Source organism: Podarcis cretensis (assembly GCF_951804945.1).
Source record: "Podarcis cretensis genome assembly, chromosome: 17".
Taxonomy (NCBI): Eukaryota; Metazoa; Chordata; class Lepidosauria; order Squamata; family Lacertidae; genus Podarcis; species Podarcis cretensis.
The window spans coordinates 21,526,133-21,550,916 of NC_137187.1; the positions used below are offsets into that span (position 1 = coordinate 21,526,133).

Consider the following 24,784-nt stretch of genomic DNA (forward strand, 5'->3'; position numbering starts at 1 on the left):
CCCTATGACAATAGTCACAAGTACAGTATCAGAAGCATAATCAATTAAGTTTGGGCTGAAAGTTCGTTTATGGTACTGCATTCTAGCAAGAAAGATTAAAATGTTGTATTTGAAAAATGGCTTTTAGGCCAGATACATTTAAAGCAGTATCATATCATTTTAAACAACCATGGCTTCCCCCAGAGAATCCTAGGAACTATAGTTTAAGAGTTCTGTGAATTTTGGGGACTCAGAGCTAAACTTTTCAGTTCTCTGCGAAGGAGGGCTGACTGTTAAACTACTCTGAGAATTGTGGTGCACCCATGTCTTAGACACCTATTAGATTTTGGTGGGTGGGATGCACCTTAAGTTTTATTATTTATTCTTAGGAAGCTGTGGTCCCTTCTACCACACAGCTGTAAAATGGATATACTCATACAACCATGTGTTTTTGAAAGCACACTAGGAAAACCACATCCCTTTCCTTTACAACAAAGCATAATAATTTTGTAAAACTGTTCTTGGGTTTCATTTGTGTATTTTTTTGTTTTATTTTATTTTTTGAGGTTGAGTGTTTTCCTTTGGTGGAGAACATCACTCTTTTTCTTCCTTTTGAAAAACAACAACAACAATGGTATAACACTTTGGAAAACTCAGCCCAAACCAGAAAGATTATTTGCCAGATTAAGTCGGAAGGCATTGTGTTGACAGGATGATGCCTTCTTCTGGACTTGAGAGGCAGGCTCATCAGAGGGAAGCACCACCCTGTCAGGCAGAATGTCCTCTGACCTAATCTCCAAACAGAAATTCAGGGTAAGTTCCGTTTCCCCAGCATCATTTATTGCATGCAGCCAGGAATCAAGCTGCAGGCGTAGAAAATAAGCAATTGGAAGTATCAGAGAGGCACTAAAATGCAGTCAAAGCACATTTTGATTGGTGTTGTGGAAGTCCTTTTCCAAAATATTTGAAATCTTCTAAATTACTCACAGCTAAAGAAAAAAGAGCTAATTTTCCTTTCTCTTGTATTTGCCACAGTGAAAAAAGCTGGTTCAATTTAGTGAATTGTTTTGTATTGTTGGCTCCCTGGGTTAATTTCCATAGTTCTCATTCTTATAGAAAGAGAGAGTCTCTCTTGCAGAAAGTCATCTTAAGAATATGTGCTGTACCTGGCACAATGGGTTCTTGATTAGGATCTTTATAACCTAATGTAATGCAAATAAATAAATGTTGATAGTATTGTTGATAATATTGTTGATGGAAACATCAGATTAGTTTAATGCAGCTGCTAAGATAACCAATTATTTTCAGTGATGGCAAAACTACTATCTTTTTATTGTTATTGAATTTCATTTGTGATAATGGAATATTTTCATTCCTTTTCCTGTTGAAACCAATGTAAACTAATGGCTCAATATACAATAAGAAAGCACAACACCAAAAATAGTTCTATTTTTGTAAATAAATTACTTTGAGTTATCTATTGCATGCTCTAAAGTAAATGGACAGCTGCGTGTTATTGGCAAGCCATTAGTGTGCAAAGATAATGTACTTATTGCTTAGACAAAAGGTTGACACAAGAGCTCAAATCAGTTGATTTTTCGATTTCAGGCTTCATCCAGACTGTCTTGAAAACTGTTTAGCTGTACCTTTCAAACACAGAGATGAGAATCTGGCACTGTTTAAAAGGCTATTTCTAGGCTGTCAGTCACCTGAAGTCCAGGGAGATGTACAGTACATTTACCTGGGACATGCTGTTTGTAGACACAGTAATTAGATCATTTATGTGGCTGTGTGGATTACAAAGATACAGCAATAAATAAGAAGAGAGATAAGGAAGATGACATCACTGATGTGCATTAGGCCCCAGAGCTGTGACTTTATCCTTGTTCATCTTGTTGCTGTTTGAAAGATGGATCCAGCAACATCCTCAGACTGTGAACCTGGCCTTTGCAGTGCAACCCTATCCAGAACGGGTTTAGTTGTTAAAGAAATTTTTTAAAGGCTAACTCATTTTTAAAACGTTTCGCATTTGTTTTAAAACTTCCTCCACTGTGTTGGGTTAATCCATCGCTTAATGTCTTTAAAATCCCACAACCCTAGTTCACATTAAAGGGTCTTTCACTGAGATCCAGAGGCTGGAGGCTAGTGTCAGAAAAATTGAAACCATATAAATTAATGTAGTGTATCCACGGAAATGTTTGAAATCAGACTCCAGGAAGGCTAACATCGAGTGTACATGCTATACTTAGCTTGATGCCCCCGTCAACTCAACTCAGTGTTAATCAGTTAACTTCAGTATACTGAATTGTTTCTGCTGCAAAGGGTGGATTCTTAAAAGTCCACTGTTTTGGAGTTTCAAGGAAGTATATGTTCAATCCTTCAACTTTAGGAGAAATACTGTCTCTAAGGATGTGAATACCCAGCCATAAAGTACATTTGCTGCCTTCCACAGAAACAGATCTCTGCTTCCTTCCTAACTGATCCCTTGCTCTGCCTAATAATAATAATAATAATAATAATAATAATAATAATAATAACAGATGTTCTGTGGAGACTTGGATCTCCAGGCCTGGATCTTCCACTAAAAAAGTGAAATCATGTAAAGTGGGGGACACCTCCACTTTAATAGGGAGGGCACTATTGGAAACACACCCGGGAAGGCCACCAACTTCCCAACACTCCTGGGCGTCTCTCCGGTGGTCCTCACTGGCTGTAAATCTCCCTCAGTCCAGAAAGACCGGTGATAAATGACCCCTCCCTCCTGAGAGGAGCACGCTTGTCTTCTGGCATATCATAGCAGAAGAAAGAGTCAATTGTAGTTCTAAAACTACTTTATTTACAGTCTATATATACAGAGAATCCTTCTACATGTCTGTGCTCTTTGAGCACCAGTACAGAAAAGCATCAAAAACAGAAGTGAAACTATCTTCCAACAGTACTGACACTTCCTGTCTCATGCTCTCTCAGACACTCACACGATATACACAAAACATAGTGCTACTGCTGGAGAAGCACGGATGGATAAAAATCCTAACAGGCACATGGAGAGGAGAGAGAGAAAATGAGACTCACATGCACCATTGGGGCTGCTGCCTGGAAATCATTCGGGTCTGCTGTCCAGCCTGTCCCAAGTCTTCCCTTGATTAAGGATGCTTCCTGGCACTACTTCTGTTGCTCGGTCAGTTCCTGGAGCCAGGGGTGGAGGAAGGGGTGCGGTGGGTGCAGGCCACCCCGGGTGTCACCACTGAGGGGGGTGACAAAATGCCGGGCGGCACTCACCGCAAGGCCTGCAGCACGCCCGAGCCACACATCTCTCCTGGGAGTGAAGCGGTGGCTTGGACATGCACAGGCTCTGCGCTGCCCAATCGGTCTGCCCGCTGCCTCCCCCCCCCAGCTGTAGGGCAGCTGAGTGGGAGGAGGCAGGCATGTCAGGAGTTCAGCCTACACTCGAGTAGGAACCTGGCAGAGACACATGCCCAACTGGCATGTTCCCTCCCTCCTGGTCGATCATTCGGGATCTTCAAAAGCTTTCTTCAGCCCAAACAGCACAGCGACCAATGCCAACAGCACACTTAGGGATCCGCAGAGTCTTTGCAGCTTGCGTGACAGAACCCCAGCAACTCAGCATTTCGGCTAATCTACTGTATTTACATATAAACACACTCGGAGCACTGCAACATGGCCCCCTCTCTCTCTAGCATCAGGCAGCAAAGAGAAAAAAGACAAAAGACAAAAGTCCCACTTCACGGAACACAGTAACACAAACATCCTGTCTTTGTCACTTCCCACTCTGTGGAGTCAAAACATACACTGTCTTGTGATAGACAAAAACCCCATGACTGCAAACATGGAGCAGGAATTCATAGATCAGGTGGCCCTGTGGTGCGCCCCACCCCTGCCGTCCCCGCCACCCAAGCAGCTTCCTCCGCCACTGCCCAGGGCGCCTTCCCTCAGTCACTTCTGGTCAGCAGCTCCAAGCGAAGGGAGGCCAGTCAATGTATTTATTTATTTCACTGCAACCCGCATAAATGTGGTCATGTGTGACTGGAGTGTGCATTAGTGTGGAAGGGGGATGCCTCCATTGACACCAGAAAGAAGTTTAAAATAGTCCTTCCTCCTTATAGCAGGGAGAGTAGCTGTTCTGCATAAGGGGACCAAGTTAACCATCCTCAAGGCTGCCTATATGTGGCGTAGGTCCAGACATTCAATAACTAGATCACCCTGTTTCTGGCAACTCTGTGGGTTTCTTTGTAAACAACGTAAGTTGACTATCAGGCATTTGAAAACTGGATCTCTTTACTCTAAAACTGAAACAGCATTTTTTTCTCTGCATATATATTTTGTTCTTAACAGTAAGCAAGTCTTGTTATTATAATGAGTAGATCATTCTGATCATATGAAGGGCTTGATTTTTTTTTGCATGTATATGGAAAAGAGATTGCAGTTGTTGCTTGTCTTCTTCCATTTCTCCACAGAAAGAAAAGAAAACCGTATTTTCTTATTTTCTCCCAAGTTTCCCCCTCTAAATAAGATGGTTGTATTTCCAAAGTTTGGCCAACATATTAGTAGGAAATTAAGTTCCACTTTTTTGTAGAGTGAGCAAAAAATAAATAGAAATTGATCTATAATTGCCTTCCCTGAATCAATGGAACTGTGGGGTTAACTTTTCTTTCTCTTTCTTTTCTTTTTGCATAATTTGTTTAAGTCAAGTGGTTGACAGGGCTTTGAGTATTCATACAGTAGATTAAGTAAGGTGATTTAAGTGAAGTTGACCAGGATGTGCATGATGGCCCTTTTACATTCTCATTTCTACTGCATTAAATGTCAAAAAGAAGTGTTTGTTTAACTGGGCCTTCTGAAGTTATTTTGGTTGCCAGTTTCATTTTAAAAATAACAACAACACACAACTGTTGCTGTACATCAGAACAAGCATCAGAGTCCGGAATGGGCCTTGGTGCAGTGATGACATTCTCAATTTAAGTTTCTAAAAGGAATGTAAGATATAACTGCTGCATGCCAGCCAGTTTTATCAATGATAGTAACCTGAATAACTCTAACTGCTACTTACAGCTGTTATTATTTTGACTGTAGTGATACTACAGCAATGCATTGCCCATGCTGCACTAAAAGATAGATTGGAATATAAAGCAAAGCTGGATAAAAGATAAACAACTGCAAGATGCAACAAATGCAAGATAAAACCCTAACAAATGCAAGATAAAAACCATGGGTAGCCAAACTAAGACCCAGGGGCCGGATCTGGCCCAATCGCTTTCTAAATCCAGCCCTCGGACGGTCCAGGAATCAGCGTGTTTTTACATGAGTAGAATGTGTCCTTTTATTTAAAATGCACCTCTGGGTTATTTGTGGGGCATAGGAATTCATTCATATATTTTTTCAGAATATACTTCAGGCCCCCACAAGGTCTGAGGGACAGTGGACCGGCTCCCTGCTGAAAAAAATTGCTGACCCCTGATGAAAACAATATGATAAGCACTAGACTGAATATTTATTTATTTTATTTAAAAGCATTTATAAACTGCTTAATATTTTGAAAAACTTTAAGCAGCGTTGAGTCTAAGAAGCGAGCAATATATCTCTAAAACAAGAACAAACAAGCTGAAATCAATAAAGCAGCAATATAGAAAATGAAAGTGAATAAAAAAGAAAATCAGGGTATTAAAAAAGAAAATTTCAAAAGGATAACTTGGTCAGTAGAGCACAAGACTCTTAATCTTAGGGTTGTGGGTTTGAGCCCCACATTGGGCAAAGGATTTCTTCATTGCAGGGGGCTGGACTAGACCAGAGATTCCCAAACTTATCTGGCCTACTGCCCCCTTTTTAGAAAAATAATAATACCCAAAACGCCCCTGGAAATCTACTTTCTTTAATGTAGATTAAAAACCCATGGGGCTAAACAAAAAATGTTTAGGGATACTCTCATTTTGACTCAAGAAAATCAGCATTTTATAGTTCAAGGCGGGAAAAATAAATACAGTAAATGGACAAAAGTACAAAGAACATGCATTACCTCACGGCTTCACACATTAAACGCTCGCTTCCATCTGAGACTCAGGAAATCCTGTGACAGGAAATGAGGCAGCCATCAGGGGAAGCAATGGAATTGACAAATCACCATGCTATTCAACAGAACTTACGATTCACCGTGCTAGAGAAGAAACTAAAAATGGTAAAAAAAATATAGTGAATCTCCAGTTAGATTTACAGAATGTTTAGGGGTACGCGTACCCCCAGAAAAAACACTGGGTATAGCAGAAAGAAGGGCAATAATAATAATAATAATAATAATAATAATAATAATAATAATAATTTATTTATACCCCACCCAACAAATTCCAACAATATATTAAAATACAATAGTCAGTACAGTACAGAGACAACAGTAGAAAATGCTGTTCCGCCAGCACAGAAACACACACATGTGTGCTTCTAGTTCAGCTTCTCTCAGCCTTGGGTCCCCAGATGTTGTTGGGCTGCATCACCCATCAATCCCTAGCGAGAGGGACAAGTGATCAGGAATTGCAGGAGTTGTAGTCCAACAACATCTGGGGACCCAAGTTTGAGAAAGGCTGTTCCAGGTGTACCACGCAGCAACCTGACCACAGCACTCTGCACTAGACCAATCACAAAGGAAGCCCTAGTTAGAGTGCATTACGGGAGTCAGATTGTGATTACCGACATATGAATCACAGTGGCTTAAACTAACCCCATCCATATGTCCTGGTCTTATAAGTTTAAGGGAATTTGAACAAAAATTGAAGACAAAGCCCTAGCCAAGCAAAGCTTAGTTCCTTAGAGAGGAACAAAGAAATGTATTTTTTTGCACCCAGCTATATAAGGAGGGACAAACCTAGATAGCATCTTAAAAAGCAGAGACATCACCTTGCCAACAAAGGTCCGTATAGTTAAAGCTATGGTTTTCCCAGTAGTGATGTATGGAAGTGAGAGCTGGACTTTAAAGAAGGCTGATCACCGAAGAATTGATGCTTTTGAATCCTGGTGCTGGAGGAGACTCTTGAGAGTCCCATGGACTACAAGAAGATCAAACCTATCCATTCTGAAGGAAATCAGCCCTGAGTGCTCACTGGAAGGACAGATCCTGAAGCTGAGGCTCCAATACTTTGGCCACCTCATGAGAAGAGAAGACTCCCTGGAAAAGACCCTGATGTTGGGAAAGATAGAGGGCACAAGGAAAAGGATGACAGAGGACGAGATGGTTGGATAGTGTTCTTGAAGCTACCAGCATGAGTTTGACCAAACTGCGGCAGGCAGTGGAAGACAGGAGTGCCTGGCATGCTCTGGTCCATGGGGTCATGAAGAGTCGGACACAACTAAACGACTAATCAACATCACGTAAGGAGGCAAAAGGCTAGGCTCTAGTTATAAACCTGGGGCTAGTGAAGTGATGAGGAACCTCTGGGCCCTTTTGATTTTGTTGTACTCCCATCATCCCTAACCATTAGTCATCCTGGCTGAGGTGGATGGATTCCTGCAGCATCAAGATGTTTTGCCATCTAGGTACCATAAATTCTTGAGTGTTCTTAAGCACAGCGATGTGCCTATATCCAAATCTCCCCAAAAATAATATGCTGGGAAGCCGTGCATGTTATATTATTTGTATGATAACTGCAATTATCCCTTGATAATCTGAAAGTGAAATGGGTAATTTCACCTGTCATTTAAACAATTCATAAACTCACTTTAACTTGCAAGCACATTTATGGTTTCATTTTGCTAATGGCTTTAGTAGAAAGAAAATAAAGCTCTTATTGACATTTACTATGACACTGGCTGTTTAAAAGAGCTAATTAAACTTGAAAACCTAGTTTTTGGTTTTTAGAAGGTGATTATCACTGGCTTAACAAAACAACAAACCATAAAACCCTAATAACTTATTAACCATAGTCTCTGTAGTCTTGAAGGAGAAATTGTTTTAATATAACAATAGCTTATTAAACTACTACGGAAAAGTATAGATTAAACTGAGAGTGACTGTAAAATAGCACAACCTTGCATCTTTTAAAATAATAAAAATAAGAATAACCAATTAAAACATATTCTTCTAAAAACATTTAATACTATAAATACTGAAGGAATACTTTGTATCATAAGTTGTAATGCTGTTTTAGTGTATACAATGTAACATATTTGGGGCTTTTTGTGGTCTCTGTTTTGTTCTTTCTAGAGCTAGTCTATACAACGTTCTATGCCCTCTGCTCAGAGGGACACAATTATTTCCTTCACGTGCATTCATTTCAACTTCTGCAGTGGCAAAATTGTCACTGAAATTTTCTGCCTTTACAGTAATGAAAAATAGAATAAACTATGGAAATATAGTTCTTTCAAAGCATATAATAGCACTTATTGTTATAGGAAGGCTTCTTACAAAGTGTTCATGGGTAAATTAGCATATTTTGAGGGAGGTTCCCCTTGTTTTCCTTTTGATGCTGTTGTGCAGCTCAGTAGTGCTATTAGTCTGCAGCTCTGTGAGGAGAACAGGGGGCTGTTAACAACTCCTAGAAATCCTAACAAGCTACAGTTCCCAATATTCTTTGTGGAAAGCCATGACCATTCAGTGTGTTGTGATAACTGCTGTAAATGTATGGTCAGATGGGACCTCTGAAAAGGAGAACCAATTCAGATTTTCCTTTCTTACCACCATGGGAACATTTGCCACACTGCAAGATTCATGTATAAGCTAAACAAGCTATGGGTTAGGGCCTCACTCTCTTGGGCCCCCCAAAAAAATTTAAAGGAAAAAAAAAGCTGGATATACGTTGTCAAAATATAAGATTAAAAACAAATAAAATGAAATCTACATACAGCAACAGTGTTTTGTGTTGTGTAGGCTCCTATGATGTGAGTGATGGGCCCCACCTGCTAGCCTGCTCCCTAAAATATCACTGGTTTGCTCATTTCTATATATATGGTGCCTACATACTGCATGTGCTTTAGACACCTATTAGGTCCATAAATTACCATACAGTATAGCATATATTCAACACAAAAAACAGTGACAATTTGTTGTTGACAAAGGACAGCTAGACATATAAAGGGCCCCATTACCTTCAGTAGCTTAGGGCCTCATCAAACCTAAATCCGGCCCTGATTTGCCATACAGTGGTACCTCGGGTTACAGACGCTTCAGGTTACAGACACTTCAGGTTACAGACTCTGCTAACCCAGAAATAGTACGGGTTAAGAACTTTGCTTCAGAATGAGAACAGAAATCGGGTGGCGCAGACTTGAAGTTGGCATCATTTGGTCCCACTTATTTCTCTCCCCATGTTTACTAATGGGAGGGGAAAGTTTTTAAAAGAAAAATCCTGAAAAGGGACAGAGGGTTCACCTTCACGTCCACCCTTCCAGCAAGATCCCAATAAACAATTAACTGCAATTGCCCCATCTAATTAGGTTGTGTGTTAATATATCAGCTTTCTCAACATGAGCAAGATATACGCTGGAACCAGGGGCCCACCCACTTGCACATGCACAGAGCCACTTCCTTTGTTATCTTAATAGTCCAAACTTAGAAGGCTATTACCTCACCAGGAAGCTAGCCAGGAATTGAATCTGTGCTGGATCCAGGAATTAGAAGGATCTCAGAATTCCAGCCTACCCACCTCTCCAAACTTGTAACGCTAGATTTCCTCCCTCTTCCGTTTTTCACCTTTCTTTCTTATTTTATTTAAGCCGGTCATCTAGGTAGCTTTTAAAATTCCTTGTATCAGTGGCTTCCTGCTGCTGCACACTCCGTTATAAAGACTGTTGAAACTAAGAGCTATTATTTTCTTCCCAATCAGAAGTAAATACAATAATCTTACTCCTGCTGTTTGAGGTTAACTTGCCAGTGAGCTTCTCCAGGGCAGCGTGGTGGGAATATGAGAAAGTGGTAGGATGGGGCACCAGCTAATAACAGTGTTTATGGTCTTGTACCTGCGGTGATCTTGAGGTAATACCAAGAGTTTGCCAGGAGAAGTCAAAAGGTTTGAAATACTTCCTCTGGAAGGGTGCTAATTCATCATGGTAAGCGGTCCAGACAGACGGCTTTCCTAAGCGAACAGAACATATAAAGTATAAACTGAAAGCAACAACGGCTGAAAAACGTGAAGTTTTCCTTCGTATTCCAAACAGTAAATTACTGGGTGCGCTCAGAGTTTAATAAGCTACAAAGAAGCATGAATTATATATCATTACTGTAGTGCCTATATATCTATATATATCTATATATCTGTAGATAGATAGAGATAGAGATAGAGATAGAGATAGAGATAGAGATAGATAGATAGATATGTGTTGTTTTGGCAGATTGGTTTCACTTCTTTTATTGTGCATCAGCGTGCAATTTAAGTGTGCTAAAGAGGATGTATGAAAAGCTTTAAACGTGTTGTCAAGAATAGTCTGCCCTCTTTATAGCATTTGATGACCCTGCCATGCAATGGTGTAGCCAGGATTTTTTTTTGGGGGGGAGGACTTGGTTAGGGGGGCAGAACCGACATGATTGGTCAGTTGTTGTTAATTATTATTATTATTATTATTATTATTATTATTATTATTTATATCCCGCCTTCCCCAGCCGAAGCCGGGCTCAGGGCGGCTAACAATAATACAACATTCTAAAATCATTTCATTAAAAAATTACTTCAAATCAAATTGATGGCAACCATTGGGCTAGAGTTCTGAGAAGATTGCCAAAGGAGGGAGTCAGGCTATGCCCTGACCAAAGACTTGGCGGAGCAGCTCTGTCTTTCAGGCCCTGCGGAAAGATGTCAAGTCCCGCAGGGCCCTTTTATTGTTGTCAAGTCATTTAGTCGTGTCTGACTCTTTGTGACCCCATGGACCAGAGCAAGCCAGGCACTGCTGTCTTCCACTGCCTCCCACAGTTTGGTCAAACTCATGTTAGTAGCTTCTAGAACATTGTCCAACCATCTTGTCCTCTGTCATCCCTGTCCCTCAGACCTTGGGGGGGGGGGGCTGGGCTATATTCTGAAGGAAAAAAATGAACAAATTCATATGCCCCACAAATAACCCAGAGATGCATTTTAAATAAAAGGACACATTCTACTCATGTAAAAACATACTGTTTCCTGGACTGTCTGCAGGCCGGATTGAGAAGGCGATTGGGCCGGATCCGGCGCCCGGGCCTTAGTTTGCTACCCATGCTCTGGAGCATTCCACATAGGGGATTTGTTTTGTTTTGAATCACTCTTGGATTCTGTCCTCTTTATTTTTTGACACTAGAGACCTGCTTTTTGAAAGAAGCCTAGCAAGTAGGCATTCTTATTTCTAAGGGAGGGGGGCGGGGAAATGAACAAAACCAGAAACATTCTTTAATGGGCTGCTAGAGAACTCCTGTGGGATGCAGTACTCTCTGGTCCTTTCTCTAGAGGCTGAAATTGCTGCTTTGACAGACCTCACGATGGTGCCACTGGAGTTATGGAAAGAATGACCAAAAGTTGAACTTGCTCTTTCCTCAAGGCAATGCAGAAAGACAGGCAATGTGGTGGTATCTGGCCAGTGTGTTTCTGATGCATTTTTAATGCAAAATATATTAAAACGTGATCTTGTCAGGTTTATTTTGGTTCCTGTCAGAAGCAGTTGAGAAGCAGCTGCTAGATTAAAAATGGTGATGTTGGTGGCAGCGGCGGTGGGGAGTTTTTAGTGCTCTGAATAACTAACATACTTCACTTAAAAATAGATGCTTCAACTCTTTGTGGGTTTTTCTTTTTTTCTTTTTACAATGCCACACTATTCTCTGGGAAAGGCATCCATGTCCACATTATGCATTTGCTTTCTCCGGTTAATCCATAACAAACTGTGAAATTTCCAATATGATTACAATTTGACCATGAAATCTGTCATGAATAATTTATACGACACTCAACCATGTACACCGGTGAGCCTCCCATTATTTCAAATGAGCCTTTATTACATTGAAGTTTAGCAGGCGGAATACTTAACCCTAATAGAGAATGCGTACCCTGCAGGGCATTTTACTACAATGTGAACCTGAGTAGCATTGACGATTTTAAAGGTATTATTCATCTATTAAAAGATTTCAGGACTGCCTTTCATAAAATGTATCAAAATGGTGCAGAACAATTTAAAAATAATACAATTACATATGAAATAAACACTTCACACAGCAGACTATGAATAATAACAACCTATCTGTTTACATCTATATTTCATTTCCTTGCCTCTTGCACCTCGTCTCTGTTTTGCCCCCTTGCTGTTGTGTATAGTTTCTGGGTAATTTTTGTCTGTTAGAAAGAATTCTTGCCAGAAATTTGGAATGTATATGCTTTATTAGGGTTATCAGAGGCAACTTTTAAAGTTATTATTTTTCAGGGAAATGGGGGGTTCCTTAATACTGCTGATTTCTGCAAGTTCAGTGTTCTAGTTACATAGTAACTATCAAGGGCTTTTGGACAGCGGACACATAATTCCTATTACTTAATGCATTTCTTTTGATCATGCAAATTTGTACATTCTTAGCAAAAAGTCTGTCTGTTGGAGTTCATGGATGATTTACACTAACAGCACAGGTATCTTGCATTTGGGTAACAGGGCCTTTTTTCAGCTGGAACTCGTGAGAGCCCGTTTTTCTAACTTCTCAGGTGGGCACCATTGCCATTAAGGGAATGGGGGAGGTGTTCATGCTAAGTTCTGGTACCTCTTTCTTCTGGAAAAAAATAGCCCTGGGTAGCACATTTTAGTGCCCTCAAGTTTAGTGCCTTGATTGTGAAGGACAGATATTCAGGTTTTATTGGAGGAATCTGACAGCCAATATCCATACAGGGCTATCTTAAGCATATGTGGCACTGGGGTGCAAAGATCTGCCCGGCGTGCCCCCCCCCTCCCGTTGCCCAGTCCCAGGTGCGCAGTAGGGAGGAACTAGCCAGCAGCCTGTGTCTCGCTGGCTTGGTCACCCCCGAACTTGCGGCACAGAGCCGCCCACAGCAGAAGAGCCCACTGTGGCACTTTGACCGACTGGCGAGCTCTTCCCTGGACCCAACTCTTGGGCCCCAGACTCTCGGCCTGGCGCCCCTGAGAGCCCAGGACCCAGGTGCCCCGCACCCCTAGCCCCTATGGGTAAGACAGCCCTGTATCCATATTCAACCTTAAAATCCTCCTTCAGCCCAATATTTCTTTCAGGTACTGCTTTGCATGTGAGACATCAGAGCAGAAAAATAATAATCCTAATATCAATTGCTAGAAGAAGCAAAATTGTTGCTTTCCCCATCCGGACTAGAACATGCTTTGTGCTCTGTCTTCTGTTTGTATTTTATCACAAATGACTGCCTTAATCATTTGTTACTTTAATTCAAAACTTGCAGAAGGACACTGGTGCAAACAAAAGCTAATGCAAACAAAGGCTCTTAATTGCTGGCTACAGCACTTTATGCAGAAACCGTTTCCATGAATGTGAGCAGAAGTAGAATGGGTAATAACATGCAAACTAGAGGTACTAGTATCATTCAAATTAGAGAAGCTACGTCAAACACATTTTAACTTTCATTTTATGTACTCCTAATCACTTTTCTTTTATCTTGCTTTTTCTACCCATTCTTCCATATCAACAAAAAGACATCCATGTATTCAGTGTAGTGACACCCAGAGTTCTGTAAGTGGTTAGAAACTTGGACTAGGACTTGTGGGACACCCAGCCTCAAATTCTCACCTATCAGTGAGGTTCTCAGCCTAACAGGGTTGATAGGAGACTGAGAGGATCTGTATAGTCATTGTCCAAGGGCTGTAACACAGAAGATGGAGCCAAGACCACTTTCTGCTGCTCCAGAGGGTAGGACCTGGACCAATGGATTCAAGATACAAGAAAGGAGATTCTTACTAAACATTAGGAAGAACTATCTGATAGTAGAGCTGTTCAAAAGTGGAATGGACTCCCTCAGAAAGTGGTGAACTCTCCTTCCTTTGAGGTTTCTAAGCAGATGTTGGGTGCCCATCTATCATGGATATTTTAGCTGTGATTCCTGCATTTCAGGGAATTTGACTAGGTGACCTGTAATTCTGTGATTCTGTGGGTTCAGAGTCCTCTGTATTGAACTCCTTGGAGGGAAATGATTAAGCGTGTTCTCCTTCATGGAGAGCACGTGTTGCGGTGGGGTCTGCTGAGCCACCCCTCTGTTACCAGGCAGGGTCTCTAAAGATGGCCTGGGGCAGTGATTGGTTCACTGGGTTGCTGGGGTAAAAGTTATGTTGCAATTTTGGTGGGAGGGGTAAAATGTTTAAATACTCTGCACGCAGCCTGGAGCTTTCTCTTTGCTGCGTGCAACGGATCAATGACCAACCCACCCTTGAGTAAGGGGTTGTTGCATTGACCTTGCTATGCCTGTCATGGGGTCGTCTGCCATTGGGGCAGGGGCTTGGTAGGAATTTTGTCCATCTGGCTGATTGGCTGGGCCATTTGGTTTTTGCCTACTGTGTAGCAAATCGTCACAACTTGTAAGGTTGCGGTTAGGCATTGGTTATAAATTGGTGGAGGAGGGGTTAGGATAGGCTGGCCTGCCCCTCCATGGTTGCTGCGGAAAGGGAATTCCGTTAAAGGAATCCTGGGGCTTGCCATCTTTTCGTCCAATCCCTGGAATGGGACTAGGGCCGGCAAGCCTTCGGGGAGCATGCGGATGAGAATTGAGGGTCTGTGGCTCAGCTCCATTTCTCCCCGACTTGCTTTCCCCCGCACTGTCTTTCGGTGGTGCCCGGAAGTCAGTTCTGTCCCCAGGCGGGGGGACAGATAGTCTTAACCAATGCCTAAACAACCACTCATGGTTTTGTATTTAAATAAAGTTGTGGCCAAAATTATGCCAAAAACCTTAAACAAAAATTAAGTGTGCGTTGTGAGTTATTTGGGGGGTGGCTTGGGGACCTCGACACGCAAAAAGTATTACACTCAAATTACCACTCTGGTGAGACAATCTGCAGGCAGCTAGGATCTCATCCTGTGTACCAGATGGAGCTGGTAGACTGGATATAATTGTTAATTGACATTTGGACAGAAAGCCCACAAAGCCATCATTACTGAGATGTGCTACCCTAAAGTTACCCAAAGAGGTGGTTGTCCTTTTGTGTTCTACCTTTGCGATTGCAGCAATCGTTGCTTTATTATTTCTTTGTGGAGTGTGGGTTATGTGGATTAGAACATCTGAGGCCACTACTGGTTGAGAGGGAAGGAGGTACTAGTGAGTTGGGGCACAGTTTGATTTTTTCCCCCTTTGGTGAGAGCCTCAAGTAGGAGATTGCAACTGGAGTCAGAGCCAGATTGCTGTATAGAATATAACAATAGTGTGTGATAGATGGATGGCAATTTCTTTTAGTAGTATATATGGGTAGCTTCATTGTCTCCTCATGTTTTCGCAGTGCATTTTAGTAAAGTGGTTGGAATGATACGTAATTTCTTTGATTCATAAAAATACTTAAATACTACAATTTCATAAAAAACACAGAAGCATTGTATGATATCTATCTTTCTATCTATATATCCTACGAAAAAAGCAATAGCAAAGATAACTGGGTAATTGTAATAGAATTGCTTCTTTAATTGTGCGCATAAGACTGGCACCATAGAAAAGATTTCAGCAAAATTTAAAAATCAGTGCTGGAGATGCCTGCTGATTTTCTATTGGAAGAGCAGTCTACAAGACTGGGCCAATAATAGTGAAAGCTTGGATTCGCATGGATATCAAATGATCTTTCCCCTCACAGATCACATTGCAGTACAGTGGTACCTCAGGTTAAGTACTTAATTCGTTCCGGAGGTCCGTTCTTAACCTGAAACTGTTCTTAACCTGAAGCACCACTTTAGCTAATGGGGCCTCCTACTGCTGCCACGCCGCCAGAGCACGATTTCTGTTCTCATCCTGAAGCAAAGTTCTTAACCTGAAGCACTATTTCTGGGTTAGCAGAGTCTGTAACCTGAAGCGTATGTAACCTGAAGCGTATGTAACCTGAGGTACCACTGTAATCCAGTCTTGTGGTTGCTAATGTCCAGTAATCAATGCAGCTGGTGAACCAGATAAAGCTGGTAGAATATACTGCTAACCTCTGGATATTTGGGCCTCTAGAGTCAAAAATGTATCCAGGAGTACAGTACCTCCAACATCTGTATCTCATTCTTCAGAGGGAACGCAATCTCAGCAACAATGTGTAATGTACTTACAGGGTATGGAGACCGATTGCATAACTGCTGTGTGAGTTTCCCTTTGGGTACCTGGAAGTGTGAAAACCAGAAGTGTTAGTGAGCCTTTTGCATGTCAACACTTTTTAAAAAAAAAGCTGCATCTTCCAATTTTTCTGCCCAAACTGAAGGAAGGAGAAAAACTGGGAAGTAGCAGAGTTCGAAAAGCTCAAATACATGGTCACATACCTGAAGAACATTTAGCTTCTGGATAATCTGAGCAGACCTTTTATGCATTCAAAATTTGCAGTGAGTTTCAACCTTTATAAAGAATCGGTGGGGAATGAATCACTGCCTTGTTCAATATTTGTTTTTCTGTAGATTGGGAGAATCTAGTCCGTGTATTTATTGACTAAAGCTGCAAATTAGATTGTGAAGGCAGATAAGGCTCTGTAAATTACAAATGCACCAAGTAAATGATTTCTGCGTAGCATTGTCAGTGCATGCAGGTCTTGCTATCTGAACACAATACATTCTCAGAAAACCATTTGTTGTGCAAACATTCAGGGGTCAGCAAACTTTTTCAGCAGGGGGCCGGTCCACTGTCCCTCAGACCTTGTGGGGCTGGACTATATTCTGAAAAATATATATGAATTCCTATGCCCCACAAATAACCCAGAGATGCATTTTAAATAAAAGGACACATTCTACTCATGTAAAAACACACTGATTCCCAGACCATCTGCGGGCCGGATTTAGAAGGCAATTGGACCGGATCTGGCCCCCAGGCCTTAGTTTGCCTGTCCATGGCTTAAAGAGTTGATGACTGGTTTCCTATGGGAAAATTTCTAATGCATTCCCAACCATGGAATGTTGACCCCAAAGTGAGCAGGCAACCTGGAAAACCCCAGGGAAAGCCTGGAAAACCTTGCAAAAGGCAAACAAGGAAGGAAGAAATTCTCTCTTATTTGTCTGAGCTCTTCCCCTTCCTCCCTTCCACCATGGTTTCTGGTGAAACAGTTGCGGTAGAACAGCAAAACACAAAAAAGTAAGATTTGTTTAAGGTTTCTTATCTGTTTACAGTACTACACGCAGGTCCAGCTGTTTGGATATCTGAATCTGTGATGTGTATAGCGAGGTTTGGGTACTAATTTCTTGTGTTTGGATAAGAGATAAGTCTGTTAAAAAACTGTGGAGCACACCTTCTGAAAACATAATATAAACAGAGCTGACCGCTTGCAAGACAGTGTTGTGGTGTTTTCCCTTAAAGATTCTTAATCTGGTTCAAAATTCATCCTCGGAATGCTTCAGCTTGATGGACTGCTAGGAACACATCCCTGGAACTGAATTAGAAATTTAGTAGCAGAACATATTTACTAGCAAGACACCTTGCAAATGCTAAGAATATGTCATGTTTCCAAATTTCTTGTAGCTGCCACCATAAACAAATACGTACATTACTCATATTGCTCCCTGAGCACAGTAATCTGCCCTTTAATGGCCTGTAAAAATGACACTGTCATATGGCTCTGGGAAGGTCAGGTCTGATTTAAATTGTTGATGAATTACTAGCTAATTCAGCATGACAACATTAAAATGAAAAGTGGTGGACATTGTAGTTAAAATCCTAATGATGACAGTAATGTACAAACTAGTGAAGAAGACAAAATGTTTTTTCTCTTCACTTCATGTTAATGTTTAAAGTTTAAAATGTATTGATTACTAGCTATTCCCTTCACTCCACCAAAAAAACCTATATATGGCTGTAGTATAATTGCTGATTGATGTGATTGTTAATCTTGTTTGATGATCTGTCAAACATGGTGCCATCAAACTGGAAAGACAGGTTTTGTAGAAATAACTAATAAATTTAAAGTAGAACAGAAAGCAATTAACGTCTTATAAACTACACCCACTGAGATAAGCATTCCAATTACAAATTCCATTATTTTCCCCAGTCCGTTTTATGTTGAATACTGGGTTTTATTGCCAAATACCTGACAGCCAGATTGGAAATAAGCCACAACTGTCAAAGTGTAACAGCTCTGACTATTTGAATCTGTTACATTGTGATGTTTCTCATGAAAATTTAATGACGAGCGTGTATTCGGAGAGGTTCTGTGCATAAGAGGAATGGATAGAATTTAATTACCCTTATTAAAAATAAGAGAGAGAAGCTCTTTGCTTACTCCACCCTATTAGTATGCAAGATAGATTATCTTTGTTGTGTGCTTGTTTATATGAGAAAGGGGCCTCTAGAGTGTTCTTTGTGAGCCAAGAAGGAAATGGAAAGGTCATGCAAATGCATTAGAGTAGTACTTCAGCATGGCACAAGTCAAACCTTATCAGCAATTCCCAAGGTAAAGGCTTCACATCTTATAATTTGTTATCTAATGTAGGTTTCTTTGGTAAGAGCCTATAGCAAATGGCCTAACATTGTCAGCCTTTAACACTTCCTGCTTATTGGCAGAGATAAAAAGACATTCACACTTGCAGAAGATTAGTGACTACCACTCTCCAGTAGCAATATTTATGTGCATTCACATTGTCAGTGATTAAATAGCCTTGGAGAGAAAGAAGTCACCAGGGAATGCAGAGATTTGTCAAGTATCCAAGGATATCCCTCCAAGTTTTTCAGATGCCTCCGAAAGCTTTGCTGCAACTTTGTGAAAAGATCACACCATTTCATGGCAAAGCAAGTAATGTGTTTGACATTGGACAATTTGTAGTCAATTATTTTTATCCCTTAAAGAATTACATGTCAATACCAGCCAAGCAAGATGTTTAATAACAAAGGATGCATTATACAGCAGTTACTGGTCTTTTTTCTTTCTCTTGGTGGGTTATCTTGAAGCAAAATAAGAAATGGCTGTATGGCTGTACTGCTTTTTTTTAAAATCACTGAAGCCTTTATAATGTTATAAGAATTTTAAGGTTATATACCGTATTTTTTGCTCTATAAGACTCACTTATAGGGGAGTCTTATAAGGGGAAATGTGTGTGTGTTATGGAGCGAATGCAGGCTGCACAGCTATCCCAGAAGCCAGAACAACAAGAGGGATCGCTGCATTTCCTGCACAGCAATCCCTATTGCTGTTCTGGCTTCTGAGATTCAGAATATTTTTTTTCTTGTTTTCCTCCTCCAAAAACTAGGTGCATCTTATGGTCTGGTGCGTCTTATAGAGCGAAAAATACGGTGTGTGTGTGTGTGTGTGTGTGTGTGTATATTCATAACTGTATATATAAACCACATGTCTGAAACCCCACAGAAAAGGTCCTGAACAAATTGACCTCTAATATTTCTCTGCAAGGTCAAAATGGGAAACCTCCCCATTGTCTTTTTCCTCACAAATCCCATCCTCACAAATCCTGTCTTAAGGGCACGTTCAAGATATGAACAGGGTGTGAGCCTGTGACCTATGACCTAGATTCAGGAATTAAGTAGTTATAATAACAAAAGAGTGGCCAAAATCCAGATAATGCAATCAGGTAACTTGCCAGACAGGAGATAAACAACACACTCAGATTTCTGTTGTAGACCTCCTTTTCTGTGATGTAGGTATGATGTATCTGGGGGGTGGTCTTGGGCTACACCCCTTCTGTGATGTATGTATGATGTTCCTGGGGGTGGTCTTGGACTCCAGGGCGAGCAATTTAAAATGTCTGTATAAGGGCTTGCACGCATGGCTCTGAGTCCTCCTCCTCTCCCCTGCGTGTGGGGGGAGCACCCTGTTGCAACAGCTTTAATAAAAATCAGGCTTACTAGCTGCTTTGCTTCTCAATATTCTCTGGTTGGTCTCTGTTATTTTCTCCTACCGATAGAGAACCTACAAAAGGACTCTATATGGACTCTTGGGTACCCCATAAGGGAAAAGGAGCAGGTTTTTTCCCCTCATAACAATAAGTAGTAAAAAAAATAAAAACCACCATACATGTCTGGACATTTTTGTTATGGAGCTATGCTTATTCTGATCATACCTGTTTAATCAGATATGGATCCAAATAGCCACCTAAGAGAGGCTTCCATGCACCTGAGTGAGATTTGAATTTGTACCTCTGGGTCAGCAATCCTGACTCTTCCAAAAGATCCCAGCTTGGGAAGATGTGGTTTGCTTAAACTATGCTTGGCGATCACACGCCAGGATGAAATCGTTTTCTCTAACCGTAGACAAAATTAGTTGTATTAAACAGTGTTGCTCAATACAGTGATACCTTGGTTGTCAAACTTAATCCATTCCGGGAGTCCGTTCGAAAACCAAGGCGTGGCTTCCGATTGGCTGCAGGAGGTTCCTGCACTCAGTCAGAAGCCACGTTGGATGTTCGGCTTCCGAAAAACGTTCACAAACTGAAACACTCACTTCCGGGTTTGCGGCGTTCGGGAGCCGATTTGTTTGGGAGCCAAGTTGTTGGACAACCAAGGTACCAATGTAGATGGAAGCTTTTCGTCAGTATCTTTTTGTATCTTTTAGTGATACCCACCTCCCTCCTTTGCCTCATCTGATCTAGAAATGCTCCAGATTCAGAGGATTAGAGTGCAGGGAGGAGGAGGAGGAGAAATTGCAACACACACACACACACACAACCAAAAAAACCTTTCTAACTCCTTTTCACTGATGGAAGCCTTAATTCTTGGCTGTGTGGCGACAATGGATGCAACCCAGTGTGTTTGGAACACACATTTAGAGGATGTGCAAATGTAGCTGTGATAGGAGATGTTTTATAAACCTGATGTTTATCTCTTTTTCAGAGGATCAAATTCCTCGTGGTTTCCCCACCATTGATATGGGCCCGCAACTAAAGGTGGTTGAACGCACTAGAACGGCCACCATGTTATGTGCAGCCAGTGGCAATCCTGATCCTGAAATAACTTGGTTCAAAGATTTTTTACCCGTGGACACGAGCAACAACAATGGACGTATCAAACAATTACGATCAGGTAAGGTCTTGTTACTGTTTGCACTAATGCCCCAAATTATACTCTCTCTTATTTTACGTTCCTTTTTAATTATTTTTATTTTATTTTATAGGTTATGATTTCTTCTTCTCTTCTTCTTTTTTATGTTGTCGAGCGTCTTGTCCATGTCTGTGTTATCGTCATAGCCTGTTTCCAGAGTCTATTTGTTTGTGTGTTTTGCAGCTTCTGTTTACTCCACAACGCTCACTTGCTGTGACTGTAGTTTTTATATTTTCAGTTTATTTACTGCGTTTTTGGCAGTATTTGACAGATCCATTCTCTCTATCCCTATCTATATTATTATTATTATTATTATTATTATTATTATTATTATTATTTTATTTAAAAAAGTTATTTCAACATTGGACTTCAGAATATGCAAGGAGTACCAATGGTTATATCCATCAAATCCAATCTATTTTTCTTTATTTGACAATTAAAATATTCTATAACAATTGTGTTTTGTGAGTTCTTTTCAACCTTTTGAATCCACCAAAGATTAGACAGTTTGGACACATCTTCCGTTTCTCTCACTAGTACATGGCTCACTCTACTTTTCTCATGTGCACTATCTTAACATCCTCCCTGACCACAAAGCAAGCAAGCCAACCAAGAATAATAATCTCAAATCAATGGGTTAGCCTGTGAAGGGAGAGATTTTTACTGGCTGAGATTTATTTTCTGGTGCATTTAGCCACAGTAGTGTGCATAAACCCAAAGCTTTGTCAATATTAGCGTGTCCAGATCTACAGAAGCCTGCATTTGAAGTAGAGCCCGGCTTTCGCTGCTCTTTCTCCAACGACTCCTTTCAACTCCACCTTATGTTCTTTGCAGCTTCATAATAAGATAACTCTAAATCATTTACTAAATGTAAATCTTATTCCCATATTAATATACTACAAAAGGGTGGGATATATAATTAGCAGTCTACTTCGGCTGTGATAGTGATCTTCCTGCGGAATCAAGTTGTCTAGCCATATATCTTCCCAGAACTTTCAGCCTTTTTGACCTGTCCTGTGATGTTAAGCCAGTCTTGTTAACCAACTGCTAATGCTTGTTGTCAGCAGAACTGTGTAGATTAAGCTTCTGTTAATGTAAAACTAGAAGTCAATTTTCAGTTGTGACGTAGATGATTTAGTATATAAAGCTTTAACTTGAAAACTTTTGTACCAAATTATAAGGAATATAATAATATTTTTATGCTGTCTTTCTTCTCTCCGTATTTTAATCTCCAGAATCTATTGGTAAGTGCTTAGTTCTGAAGCGCACTTCACCCCCCCACTAATTTTCATATGCAGAATACTATGATTATGGTATTATTATAATGATGATGATGATTACTCTTAAAATGCATGGCATGCATTTTACTAACAGACAGTGTAGCCACCGGACCTTTGTAGCGGCACACACACAACCCTTCACAGAAATGTTGTCGTATCAGTCCTAGTAACTCTCAAGTTAGAAGGAACAATACACAAGTATCACCTAGTTGTAGTGCAGTATATGACAAGTGAGTCCAACATAATCAGTATTTATTTCCAGATAGCCTCTTTCTCTCTCTCTCTCTTTCTCTCTATTATATATATATATATCTTCATATACTATATATATATATTTCTCACTTTAATAGTTATCCAGTATCTCTTCCTAAACTATGTATTAAATATAGTGTTGTAAAGGTTTTCTTTTAGGATTTCAGGCCTATGCAATATATATATTTTAATTCTATATAACCAAACACCTAAGCTCTTGTAAGAATGATCTGCCTTGCCCCTTCCCCCCTGAAAATAATGGCCTTTGCCCAATTTGGTACACTGCTATTTTGTTTTTTATAATCTAAGAATTGTACCTAAAAGTATATATTCCTGTTTTTACAGTATAGAAATTCAAGTTTCTTTTAAGACCTTATTTAATTCTGTAACTCTAATTTGATTCTTCTTCCAAAGCCCTAGCCTCTTTCTTCTCGTACTAATGCTTCTTCTTTCTAATCTTATTTGCATTCATATTATCCACCCAGGTGGTACACCAATAAGAGGTAAGAGTGCTGAACTAACGTTCACAGAATGATCTTATTCTTTCTGTCCTTTCATACCTTCCATTATATCCATTTTTTAAAAACAAACAAATGCATTACAGAAATGTCCTTCATCTTTATTTCTTCCTATTGAGTTATGATCAGTGACTTCCATCTTGTGGTTTTGTTTTTTTCCCCACCATCCTTTTCACTTTTCATTGAAAAGAAAAAAAAGTTGTGTTCATTCATTCATTCATTCATTCATTCTTTTCTTCTTTTTCTTTCAAAAAAGATTTGTTACTTTGTGATATGCTTCAAAGAAAGCATATCCGGGTCTTCAGGCCACACAACCCAGTCACAGCGTACCATTTGTCCCTCTATTCCTTTTTTTCTTCTTCTTTTTCTACCTTTTTTCTTTTCTCTTTTTTCCCCTTTTTTCTTTCTTTTTTTTTGGTCCAACTGGAGCAAAAAAAAAAAGATCATTTTTTTTCTTCCTTAGCTGTTCTTGTTTTGGACCAAGCCAAGATGGTCTGGAGAACAGTTGCAGACATGCAGACGACAACATGGAATATCTACTTTTTAACTTTGTCTTTCAAGGGGGTTTATTTTATTTTTTATTTTTGTTCAATTATATATTTTTCTTTTAACTTTAATAAAGTAAAGTAAAACAACAAGAAAAAACCCACCACATTCTTCTCCCTAATAAATTACAGCAACTATAAATATATTTTTTCTTCTTGGATTTACCCATCTCTGGATTTTTGGATCCTTCTGATCTTCAGGCTTTGGAAATGGAAAGGTTGATGACTCAGTATTCTTGGTGATAAAATGTGGTATTGCTGGTTTTTAATCATTTTATATTAAAAAAACAACTGCTCATGTCTTTTGTAATTCTTGTTTTGTTTTTTTTCTTGGGTTTTGTGACACCACACTGCTAATCCCAGCCGTGGATTTTGATGGGTGTCTTAGGGCTGACATCCCGATGGTCCTCAGCAGTGATTGGTTGCTTCTTCCTTGTTGGCTTGGCCCCTGCTTTTTAACATTTTTTTTGCCTCCTAATTCAACTGCTCTTGTTTTTCAGCAAATGCACTAAAAAGATTGTAAGTTGTGGCGAAATGTCTTTCTTTTTCTTACCAATCTGCATGTCTTTAAGGGAGTTTTGTTTCTTTAAAGGAATATTTTGATTACTATAAATGACTAATTTGTTTCTTTTTTCACTTTAAGCAGCCCTTTTTTTTGTACTCGCTGCACATTTTTGGCCTTCTTCAGCGGAAGACTTTCTTGAAACCCATCTTCTCCCCTTTTTTTTTCTTCTTTTTTCTTCTTTTTGCCGAGTGCCACCTTTTGTATTATTACTTTTGCTGCGCAAATAAATAAATAAAAAATAATCTAATCAGCTAAACAGTGACAACCCTATGACCTAATATCCTATGCTTTGTTTTAAAGCCATATTTCCTTGAAGCAGTCTCACCCATCTTCATTTTAATAGTCTAGGAGAAAACAGTATATTGTGCTAGAAAATATGTTTGCCAAATGCAGATTGTTTTCCTGTGCTAGCATTGATGGTGTGAAAAAAATAATCTCTTTGTTTTTTTCATCACATCATAATTTATTTTTTTTTGTCTGTGCCACTGTAGCGAGAAAATGAACCGACGTTGAGTGGACCTCCGCATACAGGGCT

The 24,784-nt window shown here is 40.1% G+C and overlaps 1 protein-coding gene and 1 long non-coding RNA gene across 27 annotated transcripts in view; one reads left to right on the top strand and one right to left on the bottom strand.

The window, feature by feature from the left end:
• The window catches only part of PTPRD (protein tyrosine phosphatase receptor type D), a 1,166,566-nt gene that overhangs the window by 977,449 nt on the left and 164,333 nt on the right, over positions 1 to 24,784 (top strand). For 20 of the 26 annotated variants that reach the window (XM_079959081.1, XM_079959070.1, XM_079959090.1 and 17 more), the window contains 2 exons: positions 20,883 to 21,071; positions 23,107 to 23,124. In XM_079959081.1, the coding sequence (XP_079815207.1) occupies positions 20,883 to 21,071; positions 23,107 to 23,124 (207 nt within the window). The remainder of the gene's footprint in view (positions 1 to 20,882; positions 21,072 to 23,106; positions 23,125 to 24,784) is intronic. The other 6 variants (XM_079959094.1, XM_079959071.1, XM_079959072.1 and 3 more) reach the window with 1 other exon arrangement.
• The window catches only part of LOC307206655, a 386,119-nt gene that overhangs the window by 120,667 nt on the left and 240,668 nt on the right, over positions 1 to 24,784 (bottom strand). The gene's annotated exons all lie outside the window — the stretch shown is intronic.